This window comes from Staurois parvus, unplaced genomic scaffold (genome assembly GCF_062004578.1).
Source record: "Staurois parvus isolate SC_StPar_1 unplaced genomic scaffold, SC_StPar_1.0 ptg000050l, whole genome shotgun sequence".
In the NCBI taxonomy this organism is placed as follows: Eukaryota; Metazoa; Chordata; class Amphibia; order Anura; family Ranidae; genus Staurois; species Staurois parvus.
Window position 1 is genome coordinate 3,830,560 of NW_028317846.1, and position 13,384 is coordinate 3,843,943.

Below are 13,384 nucleotides of genomic sequence, written 5' to 3' on the forward strand. Positions count from 1 at the left end.
TTTGCTAGAAAATTACTTTGACCCCCCCAAACATTATATATTTTTTTTTAAGAAAATGCCCCTAGAGAATAATATGGTGGGTGTTGCAATTTTTTTATGTCACATAGTACTTGTTCAAACACAATTTTTTATTATTTTTTTAAATGCACTTTTTTAATTTAATGCACAAAAACACAATATATTGGCAACTTGTGTGGTAAAATATAAAAGATGATGGTATACCGAGTAAATAGATACCAAACATGACATGCTTTAAAACTGTGCACGCCCCATGCAACAGTGACAAACTATGTACATTTTTAATATCCATATGCAACGCTTTAAAAGCCTTTACAAGCTACCATTTTAGATTTACACAAGAGGTCTAGTGCTGGAATTACTGCCCTCAATCTAACGTTTGCGGCAATACCTCACATGCATGGTACAACCGCTGATTACACACCAACACAGGGCCAATGCTGGCATACGCCATTACGCACGGGGGGATGAGGGTGTTTTTTTTTTTTTTTTATTTAGATTTTTTTAAATTATTTTTACACTGTCCCTTTTCATTTTTTTTATCACTTTTATTGTTATTACAGGGAATGTAAATAGTCCCTGTGATAGCAATAGGCAGTGACAGGTATTCCTTCCTGAGAATTCTGGTATCTCCTTTGCCCTTAAATCGTCTGAACTCACCAAGATTGGTGTGATCAGATGCTTTCTCAATTTAAAAATGGTGCTGTTTATATCCAGCAAAACTAAAGTGATGAAATGCTCGTAGCTTCTGGTTTCTTAGACTATAGAGATGATTGGCGCCATTCCAGTCTCCAATCATCTCTATGGTCAGCTGGCAGAAATTCCGGCTGCATTCTCAGGTTGCACGATGGCACAGGACTGTCCAAAAAGGCCGTGTAAGGCAGCGAGGGAGCATCTCCTCCTGCTGCTTGTAAAAGCAATCCGGCAGCTAATTAGCCACTAGGATTGCTTTTACATGAAAGACGATCGCCGGCTGAAAAAAATGATACCAGGATGATGCGGCGAGCTGCAGCTAATGCTATCTGGGGGGGACGCTAACTGACACTGATGCTATCTGAAGTCACCTGTGACACTAATACACTGTTCAGTAAAAAAAATCTGTACACTGTACTAATGACACTGGTGACAGGGCAGTGAAGGGGTTAACTGGGGGGCGATCAGGGGGTTAAATGTGACCTATCAGTGCTTTTACTGTCTCTGTCTGCTTTCTTCTCTCTCTGGAATGGAATGTGCCCAGGGAGAGAAGATTGCATCATTTCCTGTGACTGTGTAATGTAAACACAGGCACAGGAAGATCGGTGATAGGGCCTGATCACTCAGCAGATCCAGGCTGAACATCACTGACCTGCATCTGTTGACTGATCGGTGCTGCACTGAATCAAAACACCGCTGGGTCGGCGGGCGCGCTCCCCCTATCCGCAAACACAGCAGCAGCGCGGATCACGTTTCTATACATTTTGCGCAGGGAGTCCGCCCTGTTACAATAAACCTGCTATAGGGTGGAGCTTACCTGGTTAATATGTATGCCTGCAGAGGCTGCCAGGAATCATGCAGGAAGGGTAGAAAGCTTTCTCAAACTAAAATGCAGAATCCATTAATCTTCCGTGGCAGTGTCCCTTTAAAGATCAAGATGCCCAAAAACAAACCCAGTTCAGGTTGGTTGTCCTGATATTGGTGTATATGATGTACTTTTTAATAACTAAATTTAGTGTTTTCTCTGCCAGATAATGGAAAATGAATATTTACTTTACATATTTACTACCTGCAGTAGAAATATGCATTTTTATGTATTCTGAAGGCTCTCTCCAAAATATTTGAGAGCTGTTTAATAAGTATGTCTGCAGTGGCTGGCAGAAATCATGCAGGAAGTGCAGAACTTTCTTAAATAGTGCAGCATGCTTTGAAAACTGTGTATCATGGAAGCAACCTCGGTGCTGGATTTTTGCATAGCTAATATAGGCTGTGGATTGCCGAGGTAAGACAAGTAGCCATCCACTCGTTATGAATATGAAACTATTCCAGACTGAGGCCCTACTTATACACTAACACTAATATACTTACACTTGACTCATTCTGGACCTACACTTATGACCATAATGCTGCCAGAATAGAGGTACAGATTCCCATACTCAGTTAACTTTTATAACTGTCTTAAAAAAGAGTGGGTAAACTGTCCCTTCCTGCCTCATTTTTTTCTTGTGTGGCTGTAATATCCTGTCTTGTTAGTATGATTGAAGTAGGAGGCTGATGCAGCACAAGACAGTTGGCCTAGGGGAGTAGGAAGTATAAATCCAGCCTAAGCATTCTTTAATGTTTAAGCTTTTATACAGGTAATTAAATATCTAAAAAATAAGACAGCAGAGGGCGCACCTAAGTGTAGTAAAGTGTATATTCATTAATAAAAACAACAATAAGCAACTCACATGTCGGCCTCATGCACACTTTATGTTTTTACAGCTGCTCCTAGGGGCATCTGGCGGCTTTTTTCCTGCCTCTAAACTCCCTTGCATGTTAACCTATGTGTCCATGCACACATAAACTTTTAGAGGCGTTTAGTAACAGGGAAGTTTAGAGGCAGAAAAAAAACCATTGACAGTGCTTCCAGTAGCAGCAGATTTTTGGCAGAAAAAAATGCCTGATGCATGTAAACGTGTTTTAGCGCTTGGTGCGTTTACCACTTTAATTAATTTCAATGGCCAGAATATGCACTGATGAAAAATGTAAAAGAACGCTTTTTAATCAGAGTATAGCATCAAGTCAATTAAACTCCTGGGATATTGATCTGGTCAGTTAAGTAGCAGAGGGGTTGTTATTCAGTTTCATCTGCTTTGATGTTAATGAAATTAACAACAGGTGCACTAGATGGGCAACAATGAGCTGACCCCCAAAACAGGAATGGCTTTACAGGTGGAGGCCACTGACATTTTTTTCCCTACTCCTCTTTTCTGACTGTTTTTCACTAGTTTTGCATTTGGCTAGGGTCAGTGTCACTTTTGGTAGCATGAGGTGATACCTGGACCCTACAGAGGTTGCACAGGCTGTCCAACTCCTCCAGGATGGCACATCAATCCTGCCACTTTATAAAACTATAGTTCAGCCACATCTGGAGTATGCCATCCAGTTCTGGTTATCAAGAAGGATGTGCTGGAACTGGAGAGAGTCCAGAGAAGGCCAACAAAACTAATAAGGGGATTGGAGGACCTCTGTTATGAGGGATGACTACAAACCTTAAACTTTATTGTCCCTGCAGAAGAGACCCTTGAGAGGAGATATGATAGCCATATACAAATATCCTAATGGTAATTCTAATATAAAGAATAAACTATTCAGTATCAGGAAGTATAAGAAGACACAGAGCCAGTCAATGAAAATGGAATATGGAACTCACTTCCACAATCGGTGTTAGTGGGAAATATTGATAGTTTCAAAATGCTGTTGGGTGGGCTTCTTCGCAAACACAGTATAGAGGGATATGATTTTTAATCTGAACGCACACACGATTGAACTGGATGGATTATTTTTTAGTGATCACATTATCTCTGGTCTCATCAGGTGTCAGCTAATGACTTATGACTGAGACCGGCTAATCGGCTGTGTTATAAACACAAAGGACTCTGTACCCAGAGCAGCAATCTGGCTGTTTATTCTCCCTGCAGAGCAGGGATTAAAAACGGCCAGATCTTTTAGTAAAAGCAGCACATATTACACTTGTTAGGCACATCATTACCTCTCGATTTCCCCTTGTGGTTAACCCATTCCCAGTAATTAGTACAGTGACACTGTACAGTATCATGGCTGATCACTGTATTAGTGTCACTATAGATGTCAGTTAGTGTACCTCCAAGTGAGGGTCTGCTTACACCAGATTGCCCACCACACTATCACAGTTCCACCACTATTACCAGTATAGTGTAATAATTCCTGTATATATACAATAGTTTGTAGACGCTATACCTTTCACACAGACCAATTATTACACACTTATTGGGATTTGTATTTTACATAAGACATGTAGCAGAATACATTTTGGCCTAAATTTATGAAGAAATTTGATGTTTTCTAACAGAGTATAAAATATAGTTGTTTTGTTTTTCAAATATTTAGTCTTTTTTTTAGTTTATATAATAAAAAAATAAAAAAACTGGGGTGAATAAATACTACCAAAAGAAAACTCTATCAGTATGAAAAAAATTATATAAATTTCATTTGGTTACAGTTGCATAACCAAGCAATTGCCAGTTAAAGTAGCACAGTGCTGAATAGCAAAAAAAATGCCCTGGTCATGAAGGGGGTAAAACTTTCCAGATGTCAAGTGGTTAATAAGTAAATGTCCTGTAATGCAGATTCTGTCTACTGGAGGCTGTAATCAGTTTGCTATGGCACAAAGCAGAAGGAGCAATCCAGTGCAAATTCTCTGTATACATAGATATATAGCACCCTCTAGGGGTGCTAGAGAGTTAAATTTACTTGGCTCACAGTAGTGAAGTGAGCATGTCTATTTGGGTTACTTTAGACAGGCTGGAAGGCTCTACAGGTGAGGCCTCTGTTACCTCCCCCTGGTTCTGGAGTCTTCTGGAGTGGGCAGAGGGATGAAGATCAAGATCTGCATATTCATGGTAGTCTGGACAAACCCAGGCAGGAGGCCTGGCAGTGTGGCAGATGGGCCCCTAAATATAAGAGAGCCTAGCCAGCAGGGGAGCCTGGTGATCGGGTGGAAGATGGAGTGATCGGGATGCCTTGGAGGGGACCTCAGGAAAGGGGACTCTGCCTTCAGGCTGGAGCTGAGGAGGAGGAAGTAGAGGAAGTTTAGACAGAGGGAACAGCACCAAAAGTCCTATCCAGAGGGTACCCTGCTCAGTATGGAAGAGTAACACAGCTAAATGGCATGAACAAGCAGTTCTATACCATTCTTCAGGATACAAGGGACAGAGTTAGTACCTGTACACCCCAAGGCCTAAATGGAAGAAGGCTGCCAGATGCAATATCCAGTATGCTAATATGCAATATCCAGTATGCAGCATCACAGCTAACCTAATCCCTTGCTTTCGGACACTTGCAAAGCAGCCAGGTGGGATGGCATTTTCTCACCAGCTATTGGGACTTTGTGAGAGTGCACCCAAGGGGATCTAGAACTCCTTTAGTTATATTGCTACTGAAGTCACTTTGCTACTGACCCTTAAAGAGACTGATACCACTCCAGCAGGAGTGATGTCCAGGATCCATTTTTGTACATTAATGCAGGAAGTTTGTCCTCAGTCTGTTCTTTTAGTCAAGTTGGGCACCCCATAACTGCTTAACACTACCCAAGTTGTTTTCCTCTAAACAAAACAACAAAAACAAGCCCATGGACTGGATTCTTGAGTTTGTCTGCTTGCCGATAATGCGTGTTGCCTAGCTGTTCAGGAAATAAGGGAACCCAAAACTCAGCAGCTCCTTAGTGGGTAGCACTACAGATGCATAGATATAAATGGATACCTAGAGCCTTTGTACTGGATTTTGCATCACCATACAAGTCTATCAGAATGCCAAAATTTGCAGATAAGAAGGAGCTCAACAAGGAGTGAATTCTGAATAATCTCAGAAACTGTATAAACTGATGTTAAATTGATGTCATTAACACAGGACCAATCTCATCAACACAGGATCAGTTAAAGGGATGGAATGGCTTGTGAAATGTAATTCCAGAGAAAGGAAGAACTTCTTGACAAGAAGATAGGATTACAGTGATGTGATAATAGTAGTGCAGAGAAGAAAGTTGTGTGCAAAGCTGAGAATGCAGTTGTGAGCATAGCTAGAATGTGTGAGATTTTTTTAAATGCTCTGGATTAGAGGGGTTTTATAGAGTAGAGTTAAAAATGTGAACACTACAATCTGTGTAGCAGACATCCAGTAGGAGCACTGACAGAGAGGTGTACCAAGCAAAGGTAGATGGCTCGAGCATCGTTATTCGGAACTGACTGGATTGTTGCCAGCCTGTTCATTGGTACATCTGATAGAAAGATCTATCGTGTGTGTGTGTGTGTGTGTGTGTGTTGAAGTGCTGAATGTGGGAAATATTTTTGTGCTGCAGATGGCTGTTTCACCTGCCATACACAGTGCTTTAGTACTAACCCCATTACAAAAAATATTATCAGTTTAATGTGAAACAGAGCATCCAGTCATTTTAGTGGTGTTTCATGATGATTGTATTATGGCCATAAGGTGCTAAATTGCCTTTTGTTTGTGGGATGGAAACGTTGTCCATATGAAAACAGTATATTTTAACTTGTATTCTGCTGCTGATAGGATATTTTAGCACTAATACAAAACTGCTGTCTTGAGTTTCCTCTGAATGTATCCTTGTATCATATTATTTTTTAAGAAATATTTTTTTCAGCAGTCAGATATTGCATGTTTATCCAACCTGACACTTATATCTATAGCTAGTGTAAGACTTTTGGACTATCTTGACAACATCATCTCTTGTTTGATTTGCAGTACAAAAAGAGTACCTGTGGCAGCAGCAGAGATACAATCTTCCCCGCCTCCTCCATGTCCTCCCCTGCTTCTTCCATGTCCTCCCTCACTTCTTCCATGTCCTCCCCCACCTCCTCCAGGTCTTCCGCTGCCTCCTCCATGTCCTCCCCCGCCTCCTCCAGGTCTTCCCCAACCTCCTCCATGTCCTCCCACTTCGATTTTCCATCAACCAACATATCAGCCATCTTTGGCTGCAGCAGTAGCAGCAGATAGACCATGTTCAGGTCTTTTTTCGGCTGCAGCAGTTATACCACATTCAGGTCTTTTTTCTGCTGCAGCAGATAAACCAAGTTCAGGTTTTTTTTCGAGCGTTTCCCCTCTGGATTTATATAAACCAGGAGCTCAAGCACCTGCTTCATTTGAGGTAAGTTTACAGTGTTTTTATGGGCAGTATGTCTAGTCTTTTATTTGTATGCAGGATACAGGTTACTTCGTACCTTGCAAGAGATAAATAAGTTTAGTCTGTCTATAGTTCATTATAATATAATACTTAGTATGAAGCAGGTTTGACTTTTATGTACTAATACATGCACAGGTCATGCTGTAAGATTATGACATAAACCAGCTTGTTACTGGAGAGATTACTCATTATCACACAAACTTTGATACAGTGAAGAAAAGAGAATGGTTTTGTCCAACAGTAAAAAAAATTGGGCTGCTGTCCAAATCTGTAACCTGATTTCAGTAAAGATTTAATAACAGCATACCGACATAGCACCCATCCATCAGCTGAATCAAAGAGATGACCATGGAGGGTCTGGATGGTACAGTGATTTCATCAAGCATAGTGAGATGTTTGCCATCTATCACTGATCATCCTACGCTTGTCAGCTTCTCTCTGTCCAAAGCATCACTGAATATAAAATACTGTGCAAAAGTCTAAGTCAGGTGTGAAACAATACTGTGAATGAATAATGCTTTCAGAGATAGAAGTGTTTAAATAGTTTATTTTTACCAAATAACAAAATGGAAATTTAATGACCAGGAGAGAAATCCAAATCAATATTTGGTGTGACCACCCTTTGCCTTCAAAGCAGCATCTATTCTTCTGGGTACACTTGCACACAGTTTTTGAAGGAACTTGGCAGTTAGGTTGTTCAAAACATATTTGAGAACTAACCACAGATCTTCTGTGGATGTAGGCTACCTCAAATCCTTTTGTTTCTTCATGTAATCCCAGACAGACTCCATGATGTTGAGATCAGGGCTCTGTGGGAGCCAAACCAACACTTCCAGGACTCCTTGTTTTTCTCTACACTGAAGATAGTTCTTAATGACATTGCCTGCATGTTTGGGGTCATTGTCTTGGTACACAATACATTTGGGGCCAATCACACGCCTTCCTTTCATGCATAGGACAGAGAAACAAAGCTAAGCAGCTCAACTATGCTTGAAAACATTGAAATTTGATGTGCAGAAAAATGTCAGCTGGTGCTCTGGACTGATGAGTCAAAATCTGAAATATTTGGCTGTAGCAGGAGGCAGTTTGTTTGCTAATGACTGAAGAGTAGTACAACAATTAATGTCTGCTGGCAATAGTGAAGCATGGTGGAGGTTCCTTGCAAGTTTGGGGCTGCATTTCTGCAAATGGAGTTGGAGATTTGGTCAGGATCCATTGTGTCACCAATGCTGAGAAATACAGACTGGTACATATCCATCATGCCATACCATCAGGAAGGAATTAGCCCCAAATTTAATCTGCAGCAGGCAACAACCCGGAACATGCAGCCAATGTCATTAAGAACTATCTTTAGTGTAAAGAAAAACAAGGAGACCTGGAAGTGATAGTTTGGCTCTCACAGAGCCCTGATCTCAACATCATCAAGTCTGTCTGGGATTACATGAAGAGACAGAAGGATTTGAGACAGCCTACATCCACAGAATATCTGCTGTTGGTTCTCCAAGATGTTTGGAACAACCTACCTGCCCAGTTCCTTCAAAAAACTGTGTGCAAGTGTACTAGAAGAATTGATGCTGTTTTGAAGGCAAAGAGTGATCACACCAAATATTGATTTGATTTGGATGTCTCTTCTGTTCATTTACTTTCCATTTTGTTTATTGATAAAATAAAATAACACTTCTATTTCTGAAAACATTCTTAATTTACAGCATTTTTTTCACACCTGCCTAAGACATTTGTACAGTACTGGACTTCCTGCTGTCACTCAACAGGCAAGGACATATTACATTTATATATGTATCCACTTTTTATACAGTATCTGTAGCACTGAAATATTTTATACCACTTTACAGAATTCTAGAAGCCATTCCTATTAGTTCCTTCATATGACCTGATAGTGCAGTGGTAAAAATAAAACAAAACAAAAACTCACAAAATCGTAAGACATCAGTAAATAAGTCTGATGTGATTTTCCCCCAACTATGTGTTTGTTTCACATTGTATACATTTCCCTATCGAAATAATTCTCAGCAGAGTATTTAAAGCATATGTAAGTAGCACCTCTTACACCTTTTTATGCCTTTTTTTTCCTGCAGTCATGTGACTGCTATGCCACTCTCGACACCCATAAGGGAGGTGAACAAAACTAAGCACAATGTTAACAGCAAGGAATCCTGCAGGAGCCACTATCAGTCAAGCTCTTATGACTGCTGTGGCATGAGTGGCTGCTTGTGATATGGGTGACAAGTGAGGAAGCGCACACCATGCCTAGAGACCATTTGTATGCCTGGAAATTTTTCTAAATTAGTGAGCCTGAAGTGGAGGCAATGTAATAGTGTGTGTAATAACGTGCCTTGGCCAAATATGAAGCAAACAGTGCTGTGCTATGATAGTGGAAGACCTGCAGGGGGTTAAATTATATAGTAATACAGTCTGGGAGTGTAAAGATTAGGACAGTGGTAAATATAAAATGTATTATTGATTTGTCGTACTAGAATTTTTGTCACAGGACTGCTAAAGAAATCACTCTACTACTTCTATGGCATTGCTTTCTTGCTGGCAAGGGTTTTTTTCAAGCATATAAGCCAACGAGGAAAGGGACACCATATGAGCAGGTTATTGGTGTTTTAATGATAAAGTCACTGGCAAGTTGCCATCATCAGCAGAATTGTTTGTGTACTTTAAATGTAAAATAAATAAAAAGATGCATACAGATGAAAAATAGTTAATCCATATTAACCAGCTCAGGAAAAAAATATAATTGGTCCACAACATTAAGTACCTGTTTAAAATCTGTCCAGCCTCTGTTATGTATTGATAGTAAATTGCAGTTACCTTGATGACACTAGCTCATCATTGCTGCTTAGGATTGCTCATTGCCTTGCTTGCATAACCCCCACAAGGTTGCCTGCAATTGCAACCAAAAGCAATGGAGGTATCGCCTCCATGGTTTGAAAAGTGATTCACAGAGTTATCACTTCCTGAACCTTGAATGAGTTGCAGTGATGCTACTATCCACTGGTCTTTTGTGTGGCACAGTGCATTATACTCCCTGGCCCAGTCCGTACCTGCACTTAGCTGACAGGAGTAGTGATGCTGCTGTCATAACTCCTGTCAGCCTATTGCAGTGGAGCTGAGGAAACTTCAGTGGCCTCAAGACCTGGCAGGCAAATTGATTAACCAGAGAGTTCCTATGTATGTCATTGAAAAGAGGAGAGCTCACTGGGGTGATAACACTATAAATCCTAGAGCAGCTTGTGGATAATGTTGTCTTACTGTACCAGGAAATCGAGAATCCATCAGGATCAACAGGACATATTAAAAAGACAGAACAACATTTCACTATTTTAAAGGAAGCCATAGGTGAACTTTTAAGATTGAAGTATACAGACACTTTAATTGTTGTGCAGGAGGTGGCGACTTGAATAATCATTAAAATGTTACATTTACCAAGATACAGCAACAGAAGTAGCTATTTCTAGCAAAACAAGCTGTTGCAGCACAAGTGTGAACTGAAATTTATAAAGCTGTACTCCAAGTTCGATTACTGCAACTCTGTAGTTATTAATACATCATTAAGAATGCATTAAAACAAGTGGGCACACATTATAATGTGCATATCATGCATGCTCTGGTGTGCGCTGTGTACATGTGTTGTAACAATGCACTCAAGTGTTTACTTTTTAAACTTAAAAAGCTAAAAATGAACTCTATACACAGTACACAGTGTGACATACTGATGTGTTGTGTAACACATTTTTGTGTGTTGCATCAAAATGCAGAATGCCACATTTATATGCAATGCATGCCAATGCACTTATGTGGTATGAACAGGACCTATACAGAACAATTGTTACCTCATTGTTCTTGTATTGAGCCTGCATTGCAGATCAACACAGCCCAACCCACCTGGTGTGAATGTGCTCTAAAATACATTTTTTAAATTTAAGCAGGGCAAGTACCAAATTCAACTTTGTATCAACCTTTTGCAATCAACTGTACAGTCTGTACAGCAGAGCTCATAGGAAGGGAGGGAGAAGCAGCACAAGGAGCCAATTAAGTGTGCTGCAAAGCAAAGAGCTTACTAAAAGTAAGCAAGAGTAACATAAAGATGAGCTTGTCAGTCTGCTGCTTGTCTGGTCACAGGGTGGGGTTATGAAAGGACCTGTAAAGTGCAGTTCTAAAGTTTGACAAGTTTGGTATCTATCTGATGCAACCCCTTTTTTCTATATGTTATCAAATATATTTTTTCAAAATGTGAGTATTATATTGTGGTTGTGTCCCCTAAATTCATTTTAGTGTATTTTTTCCTGAAAATCTGGGTTGATAAACAGCTGTGTGAATATTATGAAACATAAAAAATTGCAGCTGCCATCAAATAATTCTACAGCACCTCTACTTTCAGAAAATATATAATTGTTTAGGGTTTTGAAGTAATTTCCGAAAAAAAATGCTTCCTGAATTGCTAAGTGGTTAATCCCGTTCCACTGAGTGTACACATATATGCGGCCTCATGAAAGTGGGTCTTTGTGGGCAGGGCTGCTGTTAGAAACCACAGGGCCCCTTACAGCCAACCTGACAGGGCCCCCAAAACCAAAAGCGATTTCTCCTGCGCTCCGGGACCCAGGCCGGTGGTGAGTAGATGGGATTAAAACCTCCAGAGAAGCAACCACCGGAGTATCCAAAGTCGTGCAGCTCCAAACCAAGGCTGGGGTAGCCCGAACAAACTGTGAAGTGAAACAACAAGAAGCGCACCAGCCTTGTGCATTACCTCAGTAACCAAAATTTATTTAATGAAGGAATGGTACTCACAAACAGTGAATAAAAACAGGCATGTAAGTCCACCAAGGGACTTCAAAGGCAAGAGGCCAGCGCGAATCCCATCATGGGTGTAGGTACTCAGTCCATCTGACGCGTTTCGAAGGTCAAGCCTTCTTCCTCAGAGCTGACTGGACTGAGAGTGTATGCTCCCATTTATGCCCACAGACTGAAATGGGACCCTCCCAAATGGGTTGGGCTGTCCTGGGCCGGGGGGAGGGGCCCGGGTATCAACAGAGTACAGTAAATAGTCAATAGTCATCCAGATGAATATACATCATAAAATTAAAATAAAATGTATATAGGTGGTAAATAATACATTATACATTAAAAAGTGCAGCTTATAAATACAATGGTAAGAATTAAAAATTAAAAATTAGTTAAATTAAAAGATATAGTCACTAACCTCTCATCATTTGTTAAAGATTCCAGCCACATATTGGAGATACTAGCAGGATATAAATGGGAACAGGGGTATAGATGGCTATCTTTAGACGTGGTGTCACTATACACACCTATTCAACATGAGTTCGGCCTTCAAGCCATTCAACACTTTTTAGCAAAAGATTCATCACTCCACCATACTCAGATCCAATTTCTGTTCAATTGCATTAAATTTGCACTGGACCACAATTACTTTTCGTTTCTAGATAAACACTACCGCCAGATTCAGGGCACAGCTATGGGAGCTCGTTTTGCTCCCAGCTATGCAAATATCTTTATGGGTTTTTGGGAAAACAAGTACATTTGGAGCAATAATCCCTTTAGCGCAAATCTAGTCTTATACGGAAGATATATAGACGACATTATTATTATCTGAAACGATACTGATCGAGAACTAGATGGCTTCCTAGATCATTGTAGAAATAACCCATACAACATTTCATTCACTCATGTGATTGATAACAACACATTAGTTTTTCTAGATCTAGAACTTAGACATGAGAGTAATGGTGTGATATGCCTGTTTTTATTCGCTGTTTGTGAGTACCATTCCTTCATTAAATAAATTTTGGTTACTGAGGTAATGCACAAGGTTGGTGCGTTTCTTGTTGTTTCACTTCACAGGGCCCCCAAAACCACAGGGCCCCATACAGCCAACCTGACTGGGCCCCCATACCCACAAAAAAACAGTTTACTATGCTTCAGTTATGAATGAATACAGTGAGTGATCGGAGAACCCAGCTTTGAGCTACTGTAGAGAGAGCAATACAGGGGGTTGGTTCCAGTAAGTGCCCTGTTCTCCAATCCTGTTCACCCATCCTGCCCACATTGACCCAGCTGCCTGTGCCCTATACAATAGGACCGGTGGTACCCCCTTATCTACGTCCTGTCTGTGGGGCTGCAGATATGTGATATTATTGCACTGGGAGTGCACTGTGCTGACTTGAGCAGCTCCTGGTCTTGTACTATCGATCACGAACTGGGCAGACCAGTTCCCAATGATCTGTCTTTGACTATCACAGTGATCAGTCGCTGTAACTGGGTTTTTTCTCCTCTTGAATGGAGAAAAAGATACATTGTATCTTTTTCTCCTTGCTACAAGAGAAAATTGTAAACAAAAATGTGTTTGTAAAAAATAAATACATAAAGGATAAAATAGCTCAATCAATGTTTGATCTAGATCAGTGT

The 13,384-nt window shown here is 40.4% G+C and overlaps 1 protein-coding gene across 8 annotated transcripts in view; it reads left to right on the forward strand.

Moving 5' to 3' along the window:
• The window catches only part of PARP4 (poly(ADP-ribose) polymerase family member 4), a 346,684-nt gene that overhangs the window by 298,919 nt on the left and 34,381 nt on the right, over positions 1-13,384 (forward strand). For all 8 annotated transcript variants that reach the window (XR_016309539.1, XM_089666213.1, XM_089666217.1 and 5 more), the window contains one exon: positions 6,496-6,898. Coding sequence is in view for 7 of the 8 variants with exons in the window: in XM_089666213.1 (XP_089522339.1) it covers positions 6,496-6,898 (403 nt within the window). In the remaining variant the exon portion in view is untranslated. The remainder of the gene's footprint in view (positions 1-6,495; positions 6,899-13,384) is intronic.